This window comes from Humulus lupulus, chromosome X (genome assembly GCF_963169125.1).
Source record: "Humulus lupulus chromosome X, drHumLupu1.1, whole genome shotgun sequence".
NCBI classification, from domain to species: Eukaryota; Viridiplantae; Streptophyta; class Magnoliopsida; order Rosales; family Cannabaceae; genus Humulus; species Humulus lupulus.
In genome coordinates, this window is record NC_084802.1 from 11,082,825 (window position 1) to 11,109,351 (window position 26,527).

At 38.6% G+C, this 26,527-nt stretch overlaps 1 protein-coding gene across 1 annotated transcript; it reads right to left on the minus strand.

Annotated features, from left to right (window-relative positions):
- Nucleotides 1-23,931: 23,931 nt before the first annotated feature.
- LOC133805493 (uncharacterized) lies at nt 23,932-25,090 on the minus strand. Its single transcript, XM_062243678.1, has 3 exons — nt 25,015-25,090; nt 24,308-24,552; nt 23,932-24,223 (listed from the first exon to the last, which is right to left on the minus strand). The coding sequence occupies exons 1-3, from the start codon at nt 25,088-25,090 to the stop codon at nt 23,957-23,959; spliced, it is 588 nt and encodes a 195-aa protein (XP_062099662.1). The 3' UTR covers nt 23,932-23,956.
- Nucleotides 25,091-26,527: the final 1,437 nt, after the last annotated feature.

Genomic DNA, 26,527 nt, shown 5'->3' on the forward strand with positions numbered 1-26,527 from the left:
CGGCGAAATGCCGGGAAACCACTAGATCTTCAGCTTGATCCTAGGACGGACAAAGTGGTTGGCTTGGAGGACCAAGCTTTTGTCCGCGAGATAGGCCTCCAAGTCACTTTGTCGTTGCCAGGACATTACTTGGATTTCGCTGATGTACCTCAACAATTTAAGGAACAAGTTGTACAAAGGATGAAGGTACAAATTTAGAACAAGTTTTGTTGTATAATTTTTTTATTAAAATCATTTACAAACTAGACTAACGTGTTATTTTTAATGTAGTATTTTTATAATGTTGATGGTCATCCAGAACCCGAGAGAGTTATGAAAACTATCTACACAGAGATGCGCAAAAGATATTCTGAGAGAAAGAACATCAGACATACTCACTTCAAAAAATATTACTCTAATCCGGAAGATTTGCAGAGTGTTTTAGTTGCCCCACCTGACCATTGCTCCAAGGAGAGTTGGAAAGATATTGTTCAGTTGTTTTTGAGCCCAAAATTTATCGCGCGATCCAACCAAAACAAGAAAAACAGAAAAGAAATGAAGTATACATCGACGCAAGGCACAAAATCGATGGCGGCTAAGCGTCACCAATTTGTAAGTAAAAATATTAATTTAATTTAACAAAATTTTACATTCTAACTTCCTATCTCTAAATTTGTATAGGCGAACCCTAATGAACATGTTATTGATACTTGGAAAGATAGCCATTTGAGAAAATCGTCAAAAAAATTTGTCAACGACACAGCTCGAGAAACTTTTGTAAGTTTATACTTTTGTGTTATTATTTTCATTAAACTATGTTACTGATGTGTTTCTAACACTTTTTATGAACAGGAAAAAATGACGGAAGAGCTTGAGAGGGCACGACTTCAAAGCCAGTCTCAAGGACCGACGGAGGGATCTGAAACTGGATCTACTGCTGAATCCTCGTCGATCGATCAGTACGAGATTATGAGTAAAGTACTTGGGGAGAGGTCTGACTTTCAAAGAGGAGTAGGTTACAGCAAAGGCAAAGGGAAAAAATTAGCTTCTAGCTCCACAAGTCAAAGTCAATCACAGGCCCAACCTCGGGAAGACATTGCTACTATGGCAGAAATAATTAAGTCAATGCGTGAAGAGATCCGGATGTTGAAATCTCAACAAGGTCCATCTGGTAATCCTCAGCATACCAGTACAGAAACTGAGTCGCGGTTTGAAAGCCTTCTCCAACGATATTTACCATCACAACCTGAAGGTGGTATATCTTCTCAAAGTCCACCTCCTTGGTCGATGCCACAACAACAACAACAACATGTGTATCCACCTCAACAGAATTATCCAAACACGTACGGACGTTCCTCCCAGTCCCCTCCTTTATATTACCCCGACGTCGCTACCGGATCTCAGACATCACATCCTAGGCGTCGTGACTTCGGGCATTCATTGCAGCAGCAGCATCCACAGCAGATGTATGGTCAATTTGTGAGTCCGTCGCAGCAGCAGAGGTATGGTCAGTTTGAGAGTTTTTTGCATCAGTCTCCCTCGCCGCGACCACATGCTCGACAATTTAGATCATCTTCGCAGCATCACTCTACACAAGCACCACAGTTTGCTTCACCACCGTTGCCGCGCCCTAATACTAGTGATCAAGATATTGATCTTAATGAGTATTTTACACCAAGTTGGCCTGATCAAAACAATAATAATTAGATTATGTTTTTTAATTATATTAAGACAATTGAAATTTTATTATGTTTATGTTATAATTACTTTATATGTAATTAAAATGAGACAATTTGTATTTTCTTATTTTAATTTTATGATTAATTACAATGTTAGTTTTGTTTGATAAATATTAATTGTGTTATTAATTATAATATATGTTAAATATTATTATTTTTAAATAAGTATTATATGTATATTTATTAAAAAATAAAATAAAATTAATTGTTTTATTTTAATATTAGTATTTTAACACCGGCGGATTAATACCGGCGGAACCCGCCGGTAATAAACCAGTCAAAAACGGTGTCAGCGTTGCACATCACCGGCGGACTCCCGCCTCTATTAATCCGCTGGTAATAGTGAAATACCGGCGGGTGGTGTCAAACGGTCAGTAATGGTGATAATACCGACCGTTTATTAATGGCGGGACTTTACCGGCGGACCTCCGCCGGTAATAACAAATACCGGCGGATATACCATTGTTATACCCAGATTTCGAGCCATAGTAAATATGACCTCGAAAGCTGAGTTCGCATTAAATGGTCTCGTGAGGGTTAGGGTATGCTCTACGATTGTAAAATGAAGCCTGCAAAATATGATACATGACCTCGAATGTAGTGACCTCGAAATGATCTCGATCTCGAAAGGTAGCTCTGAGAGCCCCTCATCTTCAGGAACAACTTCGGAGCAGGGATATCGAGCTCGATGTACTATCTCGAAAGCAATGTTAGCTCGGGAGATGTCAGTGGCTCGCACAATGACGTGAAACCTGAGATGCTGAAGCCTTGGAGATACGCTATAACCACCTTGAATATCTACAAGTATTGTAAGCATGAGATGTAATCCTCATTTATTGATATAAATCCCCAAGAATCGTGGGATATTATTTAGTCAGTTATGCGTTTCCTGATCTTTGGGGGACGTTTCCTTTTATATCTGATTATTGGCATTTAAAGCCATTTATTTTTATTCACAAAAGAGTAACTACCCAAAATATGTGGGATAGTATTCTGCATCCTTCTCTATAAATAGAGAAGCCATGCACCATTGTAAGGGACGGAAATTCTGATCCTTGAGAGAAAACTCTGGAGAATTCATGCTAAAGAATTGTTCAGAGATAATCTTGAGATTAATAATAGAGACTCGTGGACTAGGCAGATTTAACTGCTGAACCACGTAAAAAACCGTGTGTTTGATTCGTTTGTTTCTTTTGGCCATTGTCTTTAATTGTTTACGTGCTCTCTTCTTTTATCTGTTGACGAAAAACGGCGTCAACAGTTTGGTGCTTTCATTGAGCCTCAAGCATCCATCCCAGAGAGATTCATGGCTGCAAACAATCAGAACACTCCTGAAGAATATTTCCCAAGGCGTCCTGGAAAAAAACCAATGGAGAACCCGGACGCTGAAGAAAGGAGTGGGTCCTCTGATTCCCGGGGACCACCTCCACAACCAAGGGATGAGGACATGTACTATAACCCTGAGCGTTATGTCCCTATTGTAGAATTGGAGAATCGGCAGCTGAAACAGCTGCTGGCAGATGCCAACAAACGTAACGAGAAGTTGACTAGGATAGCCGCAGAGGCGCAGGTGACTCAACCCCCGCTTCCGCGCGAAGACCAAGTCCCTCCTCCAAGGGGCGTGCACGTTCCTCCCCGGAGGCCCCGTGGACGTCCACGAAAAAATGCTGCCACGGGGAGGCCAGCACAACCTCCAGCACCAACAGAGCCATCTGCTCCTTCTAGGCCTCAGAGGAGTACCCGAGCTCGGGTCCCGCCTAATCCACCTGTGGAAGTGCCTGCAGGAACTGAGAACAACCGAGCTCCTGCCGAGGCTCGGACTCAGGTTCCTGGTAGTGCACCGAACGCAACTGGCCCATCTCGGGCAAATTCTGGACCCTCCAGGCCGAGGCAAGGACGGCAACCACCGTCACCTATACGGTTTCCTCCGTCTCCCATAAGATATCCTTCACCTCCCCGCAGGAACGCTCAACCTGGTCGAGTTCAGGATCAAGGGCGTACAGGGGAAAGACAAGGAAACAGGGAGACATTCCAGGGGCGGAAAGGCGCGCCATCCGAGAGAAGTCAGACGTCCCGATCTCGCACTGCAGAGACAAGGCGACGTAGAAAGGATCCACCACGAAATGACCGATCGATGAGTTTCACCAGTGATGAGTCCGGAGAAACTAGGTCTGTCAGTAAACACAACCGGGGTCGTAAAAATACTGGAAATCACAAGAGCCATCCCGACCTGCGCAATCATCTGAATCAGAGCAGGGGAAAGGGAGATCGGACAAATCCAGATCTTAGGAATCATCTGAATGGGCGTAGAGATCCCTCACGGAGACGCGAGCCTGGGATCGCGATTAATGACCATCAATTCCAAACACCACCCAAGGACCCAGTCCAAGAAAGGATTGATTAGCTCGAAAAAGCCTTTAGGCTTTTGAAGAATGAACGAGGGAGTGGTCGATACGAGGACTCTGATGAGGAGCTCGAGCCGTTTGCTCCCAATATTTCTAACACACAGTTTCCTCAAGGGTTCCAGATTCCTCACGTCCCAGCGTTTGAAGGAAAAACCGACCCATGTAGCCACCTGAGTACATTCAACACAATTATGAGAGCCAGTAACGTAGGTTACGAGCTCAGATGCATGTTGTTTCCGACATCGTTGGCCGGACCTGCCAAGAGTTGGTTCGAGAAGTACAAGAGACACTCGATAACTTCGTGGGATCAATTGTCTAGAGACTTCAAGAAGCAATTCCGAGCTATGATGGGAGTCAGACCAGAGGCGTCCACTTTGACTAACGTCCGGCAACAGCCGGGTGAAACACTAAAAAGCTACCTGACAAGATTTAATTTAGAGGTCGCCCGGGCACGAGATGTGGACGACAGTGGACACTTGATGGCCATCCGAGCTGGTGTGTTTCCTGGAAGCACCCTTTGGGATGACATGCAAGGGAAACTGGTGAGGTCAATAACCGAGTTTAACAAACGGGCGCAGAGATTTGTCAATGTAGAGGAGGCGAGGTCAACGCTAAAAGCGACCTCGCAAACCGAAACTACAACGATAAACATTAACTCCGCCTCAACCTCGGCTGACCCAGCAACTTCGCAGCCTACCACAGAGAATCCCTCTAAGAGGAAAAAGAGCGAGGGAAATAACCCCGAGGCTGAAGGGGGAAAGAAAAAGAAAGGAGAAAGGTATTACTCCGTATATAAAGTACACACCGAGCTCAATGAGTCTCGGGAAAATATTTACCTGGCTAATGAAAACCAGGTCCCCTTCAGGCGTCCGGATCCAATGAGGAATCAAAAGTCCAAGAGGGATTCCAGCAAGTACTGCCGGTTTCACAGAGACACCGGGCACACAACTGATGAGTGCCGGCAGCTGAAGGACGAGATCGAAGGGTTGATCTCGAGGGGTTATTTCCGGCATTATGTCAAAAACCAGAGTACTGGACAGACTACTGCCAGCCAGAGAGTAGCCGCGCTTCCAGCAGCACAGAATAATAACTCCCGATCTCGGGAAGAAGACAGGCCTCCGCCGATAGATGGAGAGGACGTAATAACCATCTCGGGCGGTCCTCATCTCGCAGGAGGAGGTAGAAATGCTCAAAAGCGATATGTGAATGAACTGAAGACAGGGGACGGGTCTCCTTATGAACCCGAACCAAGGGCACCAAAAAGCCAAAGGGTTGAAACTCAGCCTATAACCTTCACCGAGGAAGATGCCTCCCATGTCCAGTTCCCTCATCATGACCCACTTGTCATCACCCTGCAGCTTTCCAACAAAAGAGTGCGCCGAGTTCTCATAGACAATGGGAGCTCAGTTAACATTCTTTATAAAGCGACACTAGAGAAAATGGGACTCTCCCTTCGCGACCTGAAGGCTTGTGCAACCACTTTGTACGGCTTTTCTGGAGAAGGAACCGCCTGTATGGGGTCCATTGAACTCCCTGTGACCTTGGGAGACTATCCAGTCTCGGTGACCAAGATGATGGAGTTCGTGGTGGTAGAGTTACCATCTGCCTACAATGTACTGCTCGGGAGACCCGCCCTGGTCGGGCTGGGGGCAGTTTCATCTGTAAGGCATCTAGCCCTTAAGTTCCCAACTCCAAGCGGGGTCGGAACATTGAAAGGAGATCAATTGGCAGGAAGGGAGTGCTACAGCATTTCCTTAAGGGGAAAGAAACAAACGAGCGCTCAAGCACTCGTCATACAGAATAAAGATGGGAAAGTTTTAGAAATTGGTGAGGAGATCGATCCGAGGATTGAGGAAAAGGTTGACCTCCAACCTTTGGAGGAGCTCGAAGAGGTTCAGCTCGACGAATCTGATCCCTCAAAGAAGGTGAAGGTCGGGAAACACCTCCAAGACGAATCAAAATAGCAATTAATTTGCTTTCTGAAGAAAAACCAGGATGTCTTCGCATGGTCACACTCTGACATGGTGGGAATAAGCCCTAATGTAGCGAGCCACGCATTGAATATAGACAAAAACTTTCCCCCGAAGCAGCAAAAGCGAAGGCAGCTGGATGAAGACAGAAAGAAAGCACTAAAGGAGGAGGTGGACAGGCTGAAAGCAAATAATTTTATAAGGGACGCTTTTTACCCTGATTGGGTGGCCAATCCAGTGTTGGTCCCGAAGCCCAATGGGACGTGGAGGACGTGCATTGACTACTCGGACCTCAACAAGGCCTGCCCAAAAGACTGTTTTCCCCTGCCGAGAATTGATCAGCTCGTAGACGCCACGGCGGGGCATGGTCTGATGTCGTTCATGGATGCCTATTCTGGATATAACCAGATTCCCATGCATGCCCCCGACCAAGAGCATACGAGCTTCATTACAGATAAAGGGCTCTACTGCTACAATGTCATGCCATTCGGACTCAAGAATGCCGGAGCCACGTACCAGCGGCTCGTAAACATGATGTTCTCAGAGCAAATAGGGAACAACATGGAAGTTTATGTTGATGACATGCTTGTAAAGTCTCAACTTAACAAGAACCATGTTGATGACCTCGAAGAGTGCTTTGGCGTGCTCAGAAAGTACAACATGAAGTTGAATCCTCAGAAGTGCACTTTTGGGGTGTCTTCAGGAAAATTTCTGGGTTTCATTGTCAATTCTCGTGGGATCGAGGCTAATCCCGACAAGATAAAGACCCTCATCGATATGCCTTCACCTCGGAAGCATAAAGATGTTCAAAGCCTGACTAGCAGGATGGCAGCTCTGAGCAGGTTCATCTCGAAGTCAACAGACCGCGGTCTCCCATTCTTCAACTTATTGAAAGGAAGTAAGAAGTTCGAATGGACAGATGAGTGCGAGCTAGCCTTTCAGGAGCTAAAAAATCACCTAGCCAAACCGCCCATCCTATCAAAGCCTGAGACGGGAGAAGTACTGTTCCTATACCTCTCAACTACCGAACACGCGATAAGCGCGGTGCTCGTCCGAGAGGAAGAGAGAATACAGAAACCCGTCTACTATATCAGTAAAAGATTACTGGGGGCAGAGTCAAGGTATCCACTGATGGAAAAGCTCGCCCTCAGTCTGATCCACTCATCTCGAAAGCTCCGCCCTTACTTTCAGGCACATCCTATCCATGTACTAACAGATCAACCACTAAGGCAAGTCTTGTCTAAACCAGAGGCGTCTGGTCGACTCCTAAAGTGGGCTGTTGAACTTGGACAATTCGAGATCACCTACCATCCGAGGACGACCATCAAGGCACAAGCGTTGGAGGATTTCATAGTGGAGTGCACCGGCATCGCTGATGACGAGGTAACAACCACGGCCCACGAGCTGTGGAAACTTTACGTCGACGGGTCGTCAAATGAAAATGGAGCGGGGGCAGGAGTTATTTTGATCACTCCTGCAGGGAACAAATTTCACTCTGCATTAAGGTTCGGCTTTAAAGCATCTAATAATGAAGCTGAGTACGAGGCTTTACTGGCGGGACTACGAATAGCAAAAGAGCTCAAGGCCAAAGCTATACATTGCTACAGCGACTCCCAGCTCGTAGTTAATCAAATCTTGGGAGAGTACCAGGCTCGTGGCACAAAAATGGCAGCTTATCTGGAGAAGGCAAAGTCCGCATTGGAGTTTTTTGAGTTTTATGCAATCGAACAGGTTCCCCGAGAACAAAACTCAAACGCAGATGCCTTAGCTCGCCTCGCCACCTCTGCCGAAAATGAGGAGCTGAATGTTGTACCCGTAGAGCACCTGTCAACGCCCAGCATTACTGAGCCTGACGAGGAAGATGTGTGTATGGTCGAGACAGAGCCGACCTGGATGAGCCCGATAGTTGAGTACCTCGAAAATGGGATTCTTCCAAAAGATCGAAATCAGGCTCGGAAACTAATGTATCAACTTCCCCGTTACACCATCCTGGATGGAAGGCTATACAGAAGAGGGTATTCCATGCCATTGCTCAGATGTGTAACTCCTCCCGAGGCAAAGAAGATTATCGAAGAAATTCATGAAGGGTTCTGCGGAGACCATACCGGGGGGCATAGCCTGTCCAAGAAGATTATACGCCAAGGATATTTCTGGCCAACCATTAAAACGGATTCTTTCGAGTTCGTGAAAAAGTGCGACAAGTGCCAGAGATTCGCCACGATACCCCGAGCTCCACCTTCCGAACTAACCATGATGACATCCCCATGGCCTTTTGCGGTATGGGGCATCGACCTCATAGGCTCACTCCCAACTGGCAAAGGAGGAGTAAAGTATGCTGTGGTCGCGGTTGATTACTTCACAAAATGGACGGAGGCTGAACCATTGGCGACCATAACTTCGAAGAAGATCCTAGATTTCGTGGTAAAGAACATCGTATGCCGATATGGAGTGCCAAGAAAGATTGTGTCTGACAACAGAACCCAGTTTGATTGCGACTTATTTACCAACTTTTGTAACAAGAACGGTATAATAAAGAGCTTTTCGTCAGTGGCTCACCCTCAGGCGAACGGTCAGGTCGAAGCCATTAATAAAACTCTCAAGAGTTCCTTGAAGAAAAAGTTGGAAGAAGCAAAGGGACGATGGCCTGAGGAATTACCCCAAGTCCTTTGGGGATATAGAACTACAACTCGGACATCAACTGGGCATACCCCGTTTTCTCTAGCATACGGCTACGAGGCAATGTTGCCCATTGAGGTCGAAATTCCAACGATTCGAACTCAGATTTACGACCAAAGTTCCAATCATACTCAGCTCGAAGAAACCCTAGACTTGATCGAAGAAAAAAGGGAAGAGGCTCAGCTAAAAAATGCTGCTTACCAGCAACGGACCACGAGATATTTCAATAAGAGGGTTCGAGACCGAAAGTTCGGAGTGGGAGACCTGATTTTGAGACGAGTATTCTTAGCAACCCGAGATCCAGCAGCTGGGGTGCTCGGGCCGAACTGGGAAGGACCATACCAGATAGAGTCAATCATCCGACCGGGCGTATACAAACTTGCGAGATTAGATGGGAGCCTGATACCTCGAGCATGGAATGGCGAACACCTTAGACCATATTATCAATAGTGTAGAAAGTGTTGCCTGTAACCATGATTTTCTGTATTAAGTTTGTTTTTGAATTTCAAATAAAGGGTCTACTTTGTTTCACATGTAATTTATTTTTATTTTTTGCAATCTCTCTTAATTTAATAACCTATGATCACACTCATAGGATATTAAGGGGGCATCATTGGTATACATACCACCAGCTTAAAAAATAAAAAATATACATAAAGTACTTGGATATAACCAAGTACGCGATATTAGATAGTTCGGACATAACCGAATTATCAAACACAAAGTATTTGGACATGACCAAATGCGCGAGCTTAGATAGTTCGAATATAACCGAATTATCAAACACAAAGTATTTGGACATGACCAAATGCGCGAGCTTAGATAGTTCGGATATAACCGAACCATCAAAACCTAAATATCTGGAATTAACCAGATGTGTAGACACAACAGGTTTGGAACAAACCAGCCAAATTATCGATCGATGATAAATGGGAGCCTAAACCTATTGCGAGATAAGTCAAAGTCGAGGCTGGAATATCTTAGAAATATAGTTTCGAACTCTTAACCTCGGAGCTAAAATACTGAGGATGAGGAAAAGTAACTAAAAAAAGATATAACCAAATCATTCATATTACATACCATATAAGTACTTTCGAGTTCATGGTTGGAGTAATATCCGACCTTGATAAATAACGAGGTCGGAAACGGATAATCCGAATAAACTATGCATGAATGCATCGAATTTCGAGCCTAAAATCCAAACTATGTTTGTATGCATAAATAAACATAAACGAGTTCATCAATTATAAGAATGTGCAAAATATTTCGAGCCAAGAAATGTAAAGCATGTAAAAAATTAAATTAGTTAAAGAAATTGTATCAGTCCCATGGGCGTAATTCACAATAATTATATAAGAGGACGCAGCCCCAATGACCGATCTCCCCGAGGTCAGACTCAATGAAGAGGAATCTCCTTGGCCTTCTCAGCGGCACCGGATGCCTCAAGACGAATAGCATGACTATCCTCCTGAGCTCCCTCCGAAACGGTACCCGGAGCAGCCTTATCCTTCTAGAGCTGCTCAGCCTTCTCTTTCTCGAGCCGTTCAGCCTCTTCCTTCTCGAGCCGAGCATTCCATCGTTCGAGGAAGGACGCCTCGTGGGGACCCAAAAAACTGGTGTCCAGTTCTTCGTTATAGGCCCACATCCGGTACATGGCCGAATCGACCGCCGTTTCCTTCTTTTCTTTGAACTCGGCAGTAAGGCGGGTTTTGATATCCTCCATAAGGTCGAGGGTGACGGCCTTGTCTTCCTCGAGCTTCTTACTGGTCTCCCGAAGCTGGATGTTATCTTTCTTTTGCTCCTCGAGTTCGTTTTTCAGCTTTCCGAGCTCCTTGGCCATTTCCTCACGCTCCTTAACCACTGCCTCGAGCTTAGTATTCGCCGCCTTCAGGTCATCATTCGCTCTAAGGTGGAGGTCCCTCTCCTCTTGGGCGAGGGTCCTGCTCGAATGGATCTCGTTGTTCAGCTCGTAATTGAGCTGGGAAGTGAAAGCAAGAGCCTGAAAAAAGGAAGAAACCATCATTAGCCTCGAGACAGTATGAATGTAAGCAAAGGGAATATAGAAGGATACTTACCGCGGCAGTGTGCTCGATACTCTTCTCGTACAGGACAGTGCGGTCTCGAGTGCCAGTTAGACACTGCCACTGAGGAGCCTCGAAACTGCCGTAGATCTGGCCGATCCGGGACATTACATCCGAGATCAGCGTAGATCCGTGAGGACCGGCAGCATTATCCACCACATACGAATCCATGTGGGTGGAGATGGTTAGCTTCTGAGCTCGGGAAGCAGAAGGTCTTTTGGCGAGCTGAGTAGAAGACATTTGACCCGCCACAGGAGGTTGGGATTCGACCACGGCAGCGATATCAGTCTGCGAGGCCGGCGCCACCACAGAGACGACGGCCTGCGAGGGTGTTATCGTCGTGGGGGCGTTAGTCTGGCCAGTCGACGTAGCAGCAGAGCTCGAAGCCGGCGGGGGAGGAGGAGGCGTTTTCCTAGATTTCTTGGAGCCTTTCCCAGGATGGCTGGTTTTCAGTCCCCCTGCCCTGGGGCGTTTGCTCCTCTTGGCACCCGCATTGTCGATAAGGGCGTCGAGGTCGGAGTCCATATCACCTGCACAAGTCATCACAGTGAGTCAGTAAAAGAGATACAAGTTACTTCAACACCATATATAGAGTGGTGGAAGAAAAAACCTAACTGGAACTTTCCCCCGAGCTTGAGCTTGGGGACCATGAAATTCCCCCGTCTTCAGAAGAGGCGGGGGGAGTGCCTTCCCTATAAGTTGGTGATAACCTCGAAAGGTCCCTATAATCATTGGTCCCATACTGCACAGCTATCCCATTCCATACCTCGTCCGTGGTATACATAGTGTCGTATTTCCCGAGCCCACTATCAAACCTATGGACGCAGTCATCTACCCAACTCCATATGTAGAAGTGGTATCTATCCTGTGGGCACGAGACTAGTCTATTGGGCCTGTGTTTTAATAAAGTGGGGGACCACATTCGCGAAGTAGGAAGGGTTTTACCTCCACCGGAGTCCGAACTCGAGGCTTCGTCATTGGCCTCATTTCCCGACCGCGGACTTCTCGAGCGGATTGGGAGAGACGTTTTCCTTTCTCTCCTCGGAGGAAAGGTGCCTGTGGGCAGTGGCACTTCCTCCCAGCGTTCGTATTTTTTACTGGACCAGTCAGAGGTTGACTGGCCCTGTCCCAACAACCCACAAGCTCGTAGCTTGTCCTCATGTAGCAGAAATGAGAGAGACCTCCTGCCATAAGGGAGTCAGAGCAGGCTCTCTCTGTGCTCCTTCATTGTCTCGTCAGGGGTGGGACGCTGAAAGTTAGCTGAAAGGCGAGATACACTTCAACTAAACATGGATTCAAGGGCTAAAGATTCGAGCTCAAAAATAGAAAGTAACGAGAATACTTACGAATCCACCTAAACGAACGATGTCGAGACGGGAACAGACCGTCTGTCCAGAAAAAAGCCTTCTTGAAGTCAGGGGGATGGTTCGGAAGGTCTTCAAAGATCTTTGTCTCTTTGGGGTAGCTCGAAAGATAGTAGAAACCATCTCCTCCCCGAGCTCGGGAGGGATTACTCTTCAAACAAAAGAGATATAAAATCTCTTGGGGTGAAGGTCCTATCCACCCTAGCTCGTGGAATAAGGACCTCAGGGCAGACAGCACCCTGTATGAGTTGGTGTTGAGTTGGAATGGAGCCAACCCAACGAAATCGATGAAGTCTCTGAAAAAGGACTTCAGGGGCAGCAAAGCTCCTGCCCTTAGGTGTTCCTGGCTCCAGGCCGCGTATTTCACGCTGGAATCGCGGCCCCCAGGAGCGAAACAGCTCCGTTCATGCCTTGACGGAGCTCGACACTTCAGTGTGTCCAACGAGCTAAGGCCATGAATGGCCAGGATGTCAGTTATCTGGTCGGAGGTGGTAACCGAGCTCTGGTAGAATTCGGCTTCAAACATCTCCCTCCTAGGCTGCGAAGACGAAGGCTCCGCCATTAAGGAAAACTGAAGTTCCCCCGGGTGGTATGCTACCGTGACTTTCAACGCGGGGTCGAGGGGAACTGGCCTAGGTCCGGGGTTAGGCTCCGGATAGATGGCTTCCCGAAGGACCCTTCTCTTCTTTTCGATGACCTCGTCAATCTGGCGGCGATAGTGGGCTCGAATGTCTTCTTGCTCGCGTGCGATGTCGTACTCTTTAATTCGACGCTGGTTCCGAGCAAAGATCGATTCCGGGCTCAGAGATTTGGGCTCGTAAGGAATTGCTCGTAATGACCCCCACCGTCTTTCCGAATTCTGTGACATCTAACGAGAAAGAAAAAATGGTGAGGGCCATGCATGCAAGAATCACGAGCTCGATGGATGAGCTCGGAGATCTAACGACAAGAAACTAAATATTAAGACCCTCACTAAAGAGTCAGAGCGCGTGTTCCACAGGGAAGAAAAAGAACGTGGATGATTTTTTGAAAATCCTGAAATTCAAGGGAAAGAAAGGTGGCGGTTAGCCAGGAAAGGGCATTTTCGGGTTTCGTGTAATTGGCAAGAACAAGGGTTTTTACCCGAAAACTTGGTGTACAAGAAACATAGCCTAAAATTTTCAAAACCCAGAAAGTTGAAACGCCGTTCAAAGGACAAAACTGGGCATAAACCAGAGGCGAACATCCAGAAAGAAAATCCAGAAAACATAAAGCCTATTGATCCAAAACTTCATATCGTATCATTCTATTATACGCAGCAAGAGCGACATAACAAAAAAAAAAAAAAAAAAAGAGAGCTAAGATCAAAAATGGCATACTTACACAGTGATGGTGATTGTAGCAAAATCGTCATTCGGAGAAGAGGTTGCAAGAAAGAACTCACTGACTCGAACAGACCAGGGTTCCTTTGTTTTTTGGGTCGAGAAAACATGCACGGGACGGAAGCTTCTTAAGAAAGTTTCTGGTTTTCTTGTTTTTTCTTTTCTTTCTGGTTTACAATGAACAAACATAAAGAAGAAGACGAAGAGGAGATCTTATATATATAGGTGGGAAAACTAAATCGATCAGGAGCGTTGGTTAAAATCCTCAACAGATCGAATGGAGGGGAATCGGTGATAAGATGGCGCCGAAAAGTTGTCAGACGAACGATCGTGGGCGTGTTCCCAAGGTACTCAAGTACCTAAAGTGAGCAATACCCATCTGGCACGTGTCCGTTTTTAAGAGTGTGACGGTATGGTTCCCAGAAAGAGTAGTTCAAAAGTTTCCTTCTCTTAGGACTCGAACCAATACTTTTGAGGGGGCAAAATGTTATACCCAGATTTCGAGCCATAGTAAATATGACCTCGAAAGCTGAGTTCGCATTAAATGGTCTCGTGAGGGTTAGGGTATGCTCTACGATTGTAAAATGAAGCCTGCAAAATATGATACATGACCTCGAATGTAGTGACCTCGAAATGATCTCGATCTCGAAAGGTAGCTCTGAGAGCCCCTCATCTTCAGGAACAACTTCGGAGCAGGGATATCGAGCTCGATGTACTATCTCGAAAGCAATGTTAGCTCGGGAGATGTCAGTGGCTCGCACAATGACGTGAAACCTAAGATGCTGAAGCCTTGGAGATACGCTATAACCACCTTGAATATCTACAAGTATTGTAAGCATGAGATGTAATCCTCATTTATTGATATAAATCCCCAAGAATCGTGGGATATTATTTAGTCAGTTATGCGTTTCCTGATCTTTGGGGGACGTTTCCTTTTATATCTGATTATTGGCATTTAAAGCCATTTATTTTTATTCACAAAAGAGTAACTACCCAAAATATGTGGGATAGTATTCTGCATCCTTCTCTATAAATAGAGAATCCATGCACCATTGTAAGGGACGGAAATTCTGATCCTTGAGAGAAAACTCTGGAGAATTCATGCTAAAGAATTGTTCAGAGATAATCTTGAGATTAATAATAGAGACTCGTGGACTAGGCAGATTTAACTGCTGAACCACGTAAAAAACCGTGTGTTTGATTCGTTTGTTTCTTTTGGCCATTGTCTTTAATTGTTTACGTGCTCTCTTCTTTTATCTGTTGACGAAAAACGGCGTCAACAACCATGTATTACCGGCGGGCTCCTCCGCCGGTAATAGTGATTTTTGTTGTTGTGTTTTACAAATATTTGAATTCATATTAATATAATTAGTACAAAATTAGGATTATATATTATTATCATAATAATATTTTATAATATTTAAATTTATATTAATATAATTATTAAATATTTAGTCTTGTATCATATATTATTATAAAAATAATATCTTATAACATTTGAATTTAAATTTATATTAATATAATTATTATATATGTAGTCTTATATTAAATATTATTATAATAATGCTATTTTATAATATTTAAACTAATATTAATATAATTTATAAATATTTATTTTTAGTTAATTTTAAAGATATTTTTCGTTAAATATTTATAATATTCTGTTAAAGTTAACGAAACAAACTGTTAAAACTATAAATTTATGTTATCTAAACATTTTTTATATATAGAAGAGATATATTATTAAGAATATATAAAAGAAATTCAATAATTATCATGAATCCTAGAAATTCCTAAAAAAACAGTTATCATTATTTTTACAAAAGATAGAATTTGGAATACTAATAATTTTTGCTGAAACTTTTTTAGTTAAATTTTTGAAGTTAAACTATATATTTGCTAATTTGTTTTATCAATGTATGTCATGTTTTATGAATTTATTTTTTTTAGGATAAAACTGTAGCTTTTGTGAAACATGTCAAAGTCAGTGATAGGTATAGTGACTGTTTTTAAATGTCAACATTGTTGTAGTGTGTAAATTTTGGAGAAAAAAAGAATATTGATGTGGTGAATGATATAATATTTTAATTTAGTTATTTGGGACAAAATTATCTTATCTTTAAATATCATATTAAAATGAATTTTAAAATACAAGTATGATATTAAAATATTTTGTGTTTGATATCTTATATTTAGATTTAATGCTTTTATAATTAACTTATTTGTGTATTTGCTTACTGGTTGAGGTAAAAAAATTTATATTTGGACCCTGTGTTTTTTAGACCCTGTGTTTTGTCTCATTACTTGTTTGGACCCTGTGTATTGATAAATTATTTTTTGGACCCTGTATTTTGTAAAATAGTTCAAATAGCCCCTTAAACCTAATTTTGATGAACAAAAAACTAAGTATAACAATACAGTTCTTAGACAGAATGACTGTATTTTTGTTCTAAGTTGTTAGTTTGATGAATAATTTGTGATTTTAGTTCAAAAAACTTTGATCAAAATCGGGTTTATGGATTTATTTGAACTATTTTAAAAAATACAGGATCCAAAAAGTCATTTATCAAAACACAGAGTCCAACACAGATAATGAAACAAAACACATGGTCTAAAAATATATAAAAAAAAAATTTATGAATTTAACAACTTAGATGTGTTGATATATCCATAACTCATTGAATTTTAACTATAGTGATTTTTTTAGTATAAAAGTTGTTTTCTGTAATTTTTTTTTTAAACAGGACAATTTCTTTTACTATCTCGCACACTATTTTTTTTATCATAATTTTATTTCTCATCACTTTCTATCATAATTTTCTCTTTCATCACTTTTCTATCATCATTTTCCCCCTCATCACATTTTTTCTCTTTATTTTTTCTCTCATATTACTTTCTATGTCCTTTTTTTTTCTTTATAGTCACTTTCTCCCCTCTCTCAGAATCTCTTTCATCATTTTCAAATTTTCTTTCCTTATTTTTTTATCACTTTTTTTCACATTATTTTTTACAAACTTTTAAAATATTTTTTTCATTCAAGTTTTTTAAAAACAAAAAAAACTATAAATCAAACACCTCTTTTTTTTAAAAAAACAACAAAATCTGTATTTAATTCTCATTTATGAAAATACAACTTTGAAACAAAAAACAAAAACAATGCGAAATAGGCTTAACTATTTTAGGGTTTTTTGTTTGTTTGTTGACTTTTTATTTTATTTTATCATTTTTAATTAAATAATCAATAAAAATTAAGGGCATTTTGGTTAAATGGTAAATTTTGAACTAAGATTCTTATTTTTAATTTTTTTTTACAAAATATAAAACTCGTTTGTAATTATTTGAAACCAAAAATTAAACTAGCATAAAAATAAAATATAGAGAGCAAACTAGTATGAACTCTTCCTTTTTTTTTTTTTGAAATGATATAAACTCTATTTTTAATAAGGTGATAATATTTTTATTTATTTATTTGAAACTATTTTTATATTTCATATCCTTTTACAAAAATATTTTAAATATTTTAGGTGAATAGATAATATATATTTTAAAAAAAATATTATTTTAAATTTTGAAATAAAATTTAACTATACATATATCATTTAATTTAATTGATTGTTTTTTTTTAATGGTATACCATTCAGCCACTCACTAATTTGCTGATCAAACAATTGTCAATAAGTTAGCAACTTCAACCATAAAACAACAAGCAAAAGATAGATAGTGTTAGAATGTGGAAAGTGATGCATGGTAAGAAGTATGAGGTTCCATCTCAAAACCAATTGGTGATGAGTGGAGTAACTCATACTCTTATAAATGGTATGATGATCCCACATACTTTCCATGTGGGATTCTATTCTCTAACATCCCCCCTCAAGATGGTGGCTATTTTTGCTCACCAATCTTGGACGGTTTGATCGCATGTGGCTCGTTGGCTCTTTTGGCTCTTTTTGGCTCACTATCCCCGAATCACAAAGGGCTCTTTTTGGCTCTCTTTTTTGGACCGGTTTTGGATTTGGATCGGACATACTCGTTAGAGTTTTCTTTGACTCTGATACCATGTTAGAATGTGGAAAGTGATGCATGGTAAGAAGTATGAGGTTCCATCTCAAAACCAATTGGTGATGAGTGGAGTAACTCATACTCTTATAAATGGTATGATGATCCCACATACTTTCCATGTGGGATTCTATTCTCTAACAGATAGAAGAGTATTTTCAACACTTTGATAAATTATCTTGAAAAATTAAATAATGTAATTTTTCCTCCACTCATTATTATTAACTGTCACATCATTTAATATTTTTTGTAGGGTTTGGATGTAAGAATGATCAAACACAAAATAACAAAAATAATTTAATGGTACTATAGATTCTGTCGGATACACAATTTGTATAACCAAAATTTGACAATATTCCCCGAGTAGTATATAACCCAGAAATGATTTCTGAATTATATGTGTTTTAACTAAGTAAATTGCAATAAAATTAGCTAGATGAACATTTAAATTATTTGCCCTGAATAGGAAAACCTTTATTCCAGCAAATAGAAGATGCGCAATTTCGCACAACATAAGAAAGAATCTAACATGCAAAACATAACGATCATTAGAAATTTACGAATTGTAAATATGGATTAGAAATATGGTCCATATCTCGACGAATAAAGAGACACCATCTATACCCAAGCAAAATTTAGTGTTTTCATAAGAAAGTAACATCAAAAGCTTTTCACAAATTGAGATTTTACGGCATAAGAAATATCAAATTGTATGTGAAGATGAAAAAAATCATCATATATAATTTTTTTTAGGGGAGTATAAGGATTTGAACTCAAAGTCTCCCCAATTAAGTGTATATAAAACTGATATACCATCTTTTCTTATCCATTTATTTTTATTTAAATATTCTTAATTATATGTGGTGAACGGGAATTTGACTAATTATATACGGAAAATGAGTATCTATAAAATATATATTTATTTAATATGCAGTGATTAGAAAGAAAAAAAAAACAAACACCACTGCCAGTCAATTTCCTAAATATAATATATATATATAAAATTAAAATTAAAATTAACTAAAATTTGGGGATAAGGTTGCTGTTAGTTGCTATGTATTTATGTGTGTGTAAGTAACATGCAAAACGAAAGCTAGGGGAATGTCTCATGGAAGTTGTCTCAATTTTATGGGAAGAGACAATTGACTATGTCATCTTTAAAGCATATTGTTTCAGTTGAGTTCTTAATCATGCATAGCTTATCTGCTATAATATCCAAATCAAACTACTAACCTTTTAAAAAAAAAAAAAACTACTAACATTTATCTATCTTTTTCCTACTTTTTCAAAAAATTTAGAATGTTGACAACATTCACACTTAAGAATTTAAAGGGTCGATTGTTTGTTTTTCAATTTTTTTTTTTTTTTTTTTTTTTTGATCGGGTTTTCAATTTGAAACAATATTTTTAAAATATTAGTTTGAAATTTTATCATGATATGAAAATGATGGCTTAAAATTAATATGTTGTGTTTAGAAATATTTGATTCGTTAGTTTTTCCAAATTGATAAATTAGAGAAAATATATATTATTTTCAATTTTTATAAAGAATTTAGCATGTGTTTTTTTAATTTAAATTTCTAATATTTTTTTAATTTAAATTTCTAATATATTTTTTAAAATAATTAACCAATCAAGTATTTTAGTAATCGGATTTTTTTTTCTGAATTCATAAAATAATATCCATTTTCTAAAACAATTAAACACAAATGAATATTTATATTGTTTTGTAACAAAATCCAATTTTATGTTCCTCTTCTTCAATTCAAAACAATTTTTTATATTGACTTTTTAATTTTTAAATACACAAAATTCCCATAAAAATCTAAAATTGAATACAAATCACCTTAAAATATAAATCAATATAATCAATCAACATCACAAATATTTACGTTGGTTATATATATAATTGAAACTCGCCCTAAACCCCAAAAGATTTTATGAGTAGGTATTTCTAGCGACTCTAATTTGTTTCATTTTAGATTTTAGGAAGTGATTATTAATAAGTCAACTGAATTTTAATTTAATTTGTAAAATTTGTTCAGATAAAAAAAAAACTTTTAATTTTAAAATTAGATTTTTAATGTGCTTTTTAAGGTTAAATTAATTTTTTAAACAATAAATAGATTTCAATTGATTTTGACCAATTATTGGCTTTCCAGAATTAACGGCTAAGTGTCTATGCTGAAAGGATTGATTGACAGAAGGTATCTATCAACTTAAGGGGAAAAAAAACTAAAAAGAAAAAGAAAAACCTTAGAAAATTAATGAAAACTTTGCTCCAAATGATAAAACCAGTTAGTTATTTATGAATAATTTGTTCATATATAATTTAAATAAAACACTCATACCACAAAATATTAATCAACTCCGATCGTGCCCAATTTTCGGCCATATAAACAAGCTTTGTTTTATCATTTTTATATCAGCACATTATCCTTTATTCTGGTTTATGCGCAAATCTAATTATTAATTATGTAAATTTTAATTCATGGGGTTTCATTATAAAGTAGAAGCAACAAACAATTACGTCATGTGTACCCCTTTAACATATTTATTTATACAATCCATCAAAAAAAAATAGATAAAGTATATATATGTACACAGAAGAAATAATATACCTATATATATATTGATATATTCCAATAAAATATGAAGCAAAGTTATGGCTTCCAAGGCTCTTCTAGCAGCATTCTTCTTCTTCTTGTTCCTCTTTTCAGAGCATTTAGTTGAAGGTAATTAATATATATATAGATATATAAATGTGCTTAAAATATTTTCTGGCCATTTCTTTTTTTTTTTATTTGTAAAAAACTAATTCTCTATCTCTCTCTCTCAGCTCATAAATTGGAGATTGATGGCTCTTGTGAAGTGAAAGGTGGTGATCATCAAAAGAAGAATAATAATAATAATAATAATGAGTTTGAAGTTGAAGTTGAAGAGAAAGGGTACGTTGAAGTAGGAGACTTGATCTCAGTCGACTATTCCCCAGTTCGAAAGAAAGCTCCTATTCACAATTAGTAATTAATAATTTTACGTGTGAAATAAGTAATTATCATATATAATATATATACCAAATGCATTGTACGTGTTCTAATATAATAAGAATATATAATTAAGGAATCAAGTACTTGGAATATAATTATTATTAGTACGATATTTTGATAGATTTGTAGTATATTGTGGTTGTTCAATGATCAAATGACATGACATGATAAAGTTTTCATATTATTGACATTAATTCAACATTATAATTTGGTAATGATGATGGGTTATTTAGACTAGTTTCGACAGTTTTTAGAGGGACTTTAATTTGACTGAAAATTGAGAATTATATGGGTAAAAAATTGTTTATTGGAACTCTGCGCTTTCTCTCTTATGAGCATTTTGATATTTTCATTAACTATATATATATCCTATAAAAATTATCTAAAGAAAAACTACTATAAAAGACCAAAAGTAGAGTGCATTGTTTTCTCCTATTATTAAGGCAGAACTCAATCCCAGCAAGCTTGAAACACAACATGAAAGAGAACTAGCAAAGTAAAACCAGAAAACTAACTCAAAACATTCACAATTATATCACCAAACAAGTGGAAAGGGATAGGAAAAAAAAAAGCACAAAGATATTCTTGATTCAGCCATTGATCGAAGCCTATACCTCCATGGATGGTAGGGTTGGCACGTGTCAGTATTTTGTTGGATAAATTCAGATAAGTGAGCTACTAAATTCTCATGGATTTGACATGTAGAGGCCAAGATGATATTTTAAATTTAATAAGGGGTCAAGTTAGAAATATTAATAATTAATTAACTATTTGCAAATTAGGACAGCATTATTATGGTCCCATTTCATATGTGATATTTCTTTCTCACTACATCTACATCTCATTAGTAGAGAAACCTCGATCACAGAGAAACCTATTTATCATTTTGAAGATAATTACCTGCTATATATTCAGATATACGTCCGCTATCATTATTTTTTTTTCCTCTAATTGTATCCACATGAAGTTTAGTTAATATTAGCTAGAGTTTGATATTAATTATGAACATGATCTTATTGGACGTTGTTGGGGACTAGGACATGCACAACTCAGTCGATACAGTATACAAATAACAGCAACAAAGAAAAACAAATAATAAAGATAATTAATCAAACACAAAATAATCAAAAGTAAAAGACAAAAGAAAGAACACCAAGAATACTTGGTTTGGATACAACCAATATAGTTGATCTTACATCCAAGACTAGGCAGCAATGCCTAATAAGTCAAATTCACTATAACAGAAAATATTACACCCTCCAAGCTCTCAAGATTTCAACAACATACATCCAACTTCTCTTGAAACACTCACACTTGAGTATTACAATATAGTTCTTGCTCTCAACTAAAATTCTCATAAATTAAATAGCATTAGGTTGATTTGGCCTAAAACTATATATAGAGACGAGATACAAGAACTAAATAAGAGTCTAACAAAAACTAATAGCAACTAACAACAATCTGTTATTCTGTTATAAATTACCGGTGTCCATGCAGATGCAACTGGAGTCTACATAGTTGCAACTAAAACTGCAAACTAATGTGTACAGTCATTTGAGAAATCTTTTGATTAGTTAAGGAAAGAAGTCACAATCTTCACAAACATGTTTAGGGTCTGATTTGATATTCTGGTATAGTTTATTCAAATCCTCACATGTATATTCACCAAGATTCACTACTACAAAAAACACCATTTTATGACATTTTTTAAGGGCACTCACCTAGATGCGAATCTTAAAAACAGCTCCTGGACTTTTTAGGCCACTACAAGAAATATTGGTTTTAGGGGCGATGCATGTCGCCCCTAATAACCCGAAAAGTCGCCCCTGATTAGTCGTCCGTGAAAAAATGTCCCTAAAGGGAACATTAGGAGCGACTCGAGGGTCGCCCCTGATATTCAAATATCAGAGGCGACACAGTCGCCCCTGAAACTTGAAATGTCGCCTCAAAAATTTGAAAATTTTGAATTATTTTTCTCGATATGTCGCCCCTGATACTCCATTAGTTGCACCTAATACTATACTATGTCGCCCCAAATGGTTACACGTGGCATATTATCAGGGGCGACAGTGTCGCCCCTAATACTATTTTATTTATAAAAAAAATAATAAAATTAATTAATTAAATACAATTTTAATTAATTATTTATCGAAATTGTTATTTAAAATTTAAATAATTGAAAACAAATATATTAAAAATAAAAATATTATATTAAATATTCAAATTAGTTTATTAAAATAACAATTGTACATATTCATAATACATTAACATAGCAAATATTCATATTGTTCATAAAATTTAACAATAATTAATAATAAAATAAACCTAGTCTCCTAAATTAGCTGCCTCGTCCTCCTCCCTATTGTCTTCTTGTTGTGGTTGTTGCGGTGTCTGTGGTTGTGATTGCTGTGGTGGCGACATCGGCCAAGGATATTGGGGAGGTAATGTGGACGATCAAGCTCCATACATGTAGGGATACAACAACTGGGAGGACGGTGGAATCGACCACGGATAAGGTGTTGCTCTGTACATATATGGAGGTACCATATGTTGAGACGGCGCTGCCCCGTACATAGAAGGATGAGTTGGAGCTGGAGGTTGAGAAGACGAAGCCCTATAAATATTGTAACTATCAGGCACAGGCGGCATCTGAACGTTTGGTGGACGAAATGAAGGTACAAAAAATTGAGTTAAGAAATTAACTTGATCAGTCAATTTCTGTAGATTATTCTCCAATTTTTCTATATATTCTCTTGAATGATGAGGAGGAACTTGAGACTCGCTGAAATGAGAGTGTTGGGAAGATGATGACCCCGACCCCGACCCCTACAATTTGCGGCCCACTCCTCGCACATGTCCACGCCTTTGGCCTAATACTTTTTGTAGCACCTCCACCTGATCAACTGATGACGGACTATCATTATTAGAAGCATCAGTGGATGTTTGCTGAGTTTGTAACTCAAAATCAACCTTCAATTTTTCCTGTTTTCAAAAAATGTTAGACACTAACATTAAATATAACTCTATTAATATTAAAAAATATAATTCAAACTTACATAATCTTGGCGAGCATCATCGTTCACGAAATCATTTGTTGCTTTCTTCCAATGATAATCCTTCCATGACTCAATGAGGTACAGGTTCAACTAAAAAATATAACCCAAATGTTAGAGAACATATAATTTAAAAGAACATAATTTTGATAATATTTTATCTTTTACTTACTTTTTCAAAAAAGATGGCTGCCAGCGATTTTGTACCCTGCGTTGTAGAATACTTTTATTTCTTCCGATTTTCCTTATTCTTTATGGAGCGCGCAATAAATTGTGGACTTGTAAATAACTGACAGATCTGCTTCCACTCCTCCTTGTTAACATCATTGGTTGGGTTGTTTAGAACCTTATCCCAATCCTCCGGTCCATTGTAGTGTTTCTCAAAGTGTTCGTGTCTTAGTGTTTTCCTATTACGGTATCGGTCTTTCATCTCTCGATCGATACCATCTAAACACTTTAAGAAATCCTCGCGGCCTGCTATTTGATAATAGTACTAAATTGAAAATTAAACATATTAATAATATATGTACTATATTAAAGACAAATTTTTAAAAAATATATTTAATACTATTTTTACCTGAATTATGCCAAGGACCTGATCCTTGTATTGTTTAGGCACTAATTCCCATGAACCGTAATGTCCGGGAACTTTCGTTTTAATTTGGGTTCCCACAAGGCGGACAAAAGCAGCGTGCTCGCCCCCAACAACCTTGTACGTTCGTGGGCAAAACGTTACTTCCAGTGGTTTTCCATTTTTACGCCGCCTCTCCTCTAGATCTTTTCCAATAGCTGCGCCATGACCCTTTTTCTTAGTTGGGATTCCTGTATTTTTTTTTATTAATAATACATAGAATGTTAGTATATACATGATAAACATATGTGAGTAAATAAAATAACAAAAAAATTACATGACTCGTATGTAGTCGGGATCCTAGTAGGATCTGGTGGAGGATCACCGCCAGCGTCTCCACCGTGAGCTCTAGCCACATCTGCTGACATCTACTAACACGACAGTAATTTAACCTATCTATTTTAATATTTAATTATTATTTATAATTAATTTATTGAGTATTATTTCAATTGATTAGGTAATTTGAAACATGCTATTTGGAAACAAACTTTTTATTTCTCAATATGTATAATACATTGAACACTAGATACAAAACTAAGTAGAATAGTCACTATCCTCACTAATTACATCAACATCTATCGGGCACACATCATCAGTATTATCATCACTAAGGTCGACAATTAATTCATCCTCATCTTCTGCTTCTTCTACACTGTTTGCCATATCATCTTCATTGTCATTAATAAATCCATCATCTTCTTGAACAACTAAAGAAGGTCGATGGGCCATGTTGACTTGAGTCGCTGGTACATCAGATTGCTGAACAACTAACTCTCCGAGATCCACAGTCAAAACAAAATTCGATGAGTTGGTGTCATGTACAACATCAACATCAGCAATCATATCTGAAGCATCTGGAAAGTCCCAAACTTGCCGATGATTCACTTCTTGGACAACTTTCCAATCTCGTCCTCTAACGAGATCATCGATGTAGAATACTTGTTTTGCTTGACTAGCTAGTATGAACGGTTCATCTTTATACCATTAACCGCTAACATTGATACTAGTAATATTATTTACAGTGATGGTTTTCTTTTTTTTCGGATCTGTATTGAACCATTTACATCGAAATAATACCACCGAATAAGAACCAGTAAAAGACAGCTGGAGTATTTCTTCAAGTTGCCCGTAATAGTTAAAACCTTCTGTTCCAGCAACACACACTCCACTATTTTGTGTAATTCGATTCTGATCTTGATTGTATGAAACAAATTGAACTCTGTTCACTATACATGCTTGGTAGGAGTAAGCCAATAGATCTGACCCAGATGCTAAAGCTAATAATTCATCAGCATGCTCTAATGACCCAAGCTGGTGCAAGTCATATATCTAATAATAAAGAAATATATTAGAATGAGAATGTAATTTGTAGTGTACAATTTGGGTCTTATAGTTGTTATATAGAAAACCCTATCACTTTTATGTTTTGGGGCTTATAGTTGCTATATAGCAAACCCCAACACTTTTATGTTTTTGGGGCTTATAGTTGCATAACTAGCAAACCTCATTGTAGTTTGAGGCTTATAGTTGCTTAGTTAGAAAACCCCAATAGTTACCATGTACATGGGTTAGAATTATGATATATGTTCATAGTTTATGTGTATGATTATGTTTCATGCTTGTAGTAGATTTTCTTTGCTGGGCATTAGGCTCATTCCTTTATGTTTTATATGTGCAGGAAAATAGTTATGGCTGCGAGAAGGTTCTTGGCAGCTTGGTAATGTGTATTAAGGGAGAATGGAATCGGTGGACTGCGCGAACGATTCGAGGATGAAGTTGTTTAAGTTTTTTAATGATGCTTTACATGTATTTTCCACACTTTGTTTTGTAACGAATTTTAAGATTTAAAGTATGATTATTTTAATATTTTCAAAACAATGGGATCCCATATTCTAAATGAATTTTCATGTATTTAACCTTTTCTTTATAGTTTTTAATAAAGTTTTGGTTATCTCATATGTATGTTTTCTTAAGATTAGTGTCTGTAGTTATTAATGGTCCAAAGTCTAGAATAGTTGGGTCGTTACACTAGGTATCAACTGGCAAGAGATCGAGAGAGAAGAGTTATACAACCTCTAGCAAGATATGATGAAGCTGACTATGTGGCTTATGCTCTTGCATCAGTGCAGCAAACTGACACACCAGAACCCAACAGTGTTGAAGAGG

Coding starts and splice junctions, on each gene's coding strand:
- LOC133805493 (XM_062243678.1), bottom strand. CDS start 25,090: ATGGCCCATCGACCTTCTTTAGTTGTTCAAGAAGATGATGGATTTATT. Junction 24,553..25,014: donor TGAAGATGATATGGCAAACA/GTGTAGAAGAAG, acceptor AAAAAAATACAG/GAATCCCAACTAAGAAAAAG. Junction 24,224..24,307: donor AGGTCCTTGGCATAATTCAG/GTAAAAATAGTA, acceptor TTTTCAATTTAG/TACTATTATCAAATAGCAGG.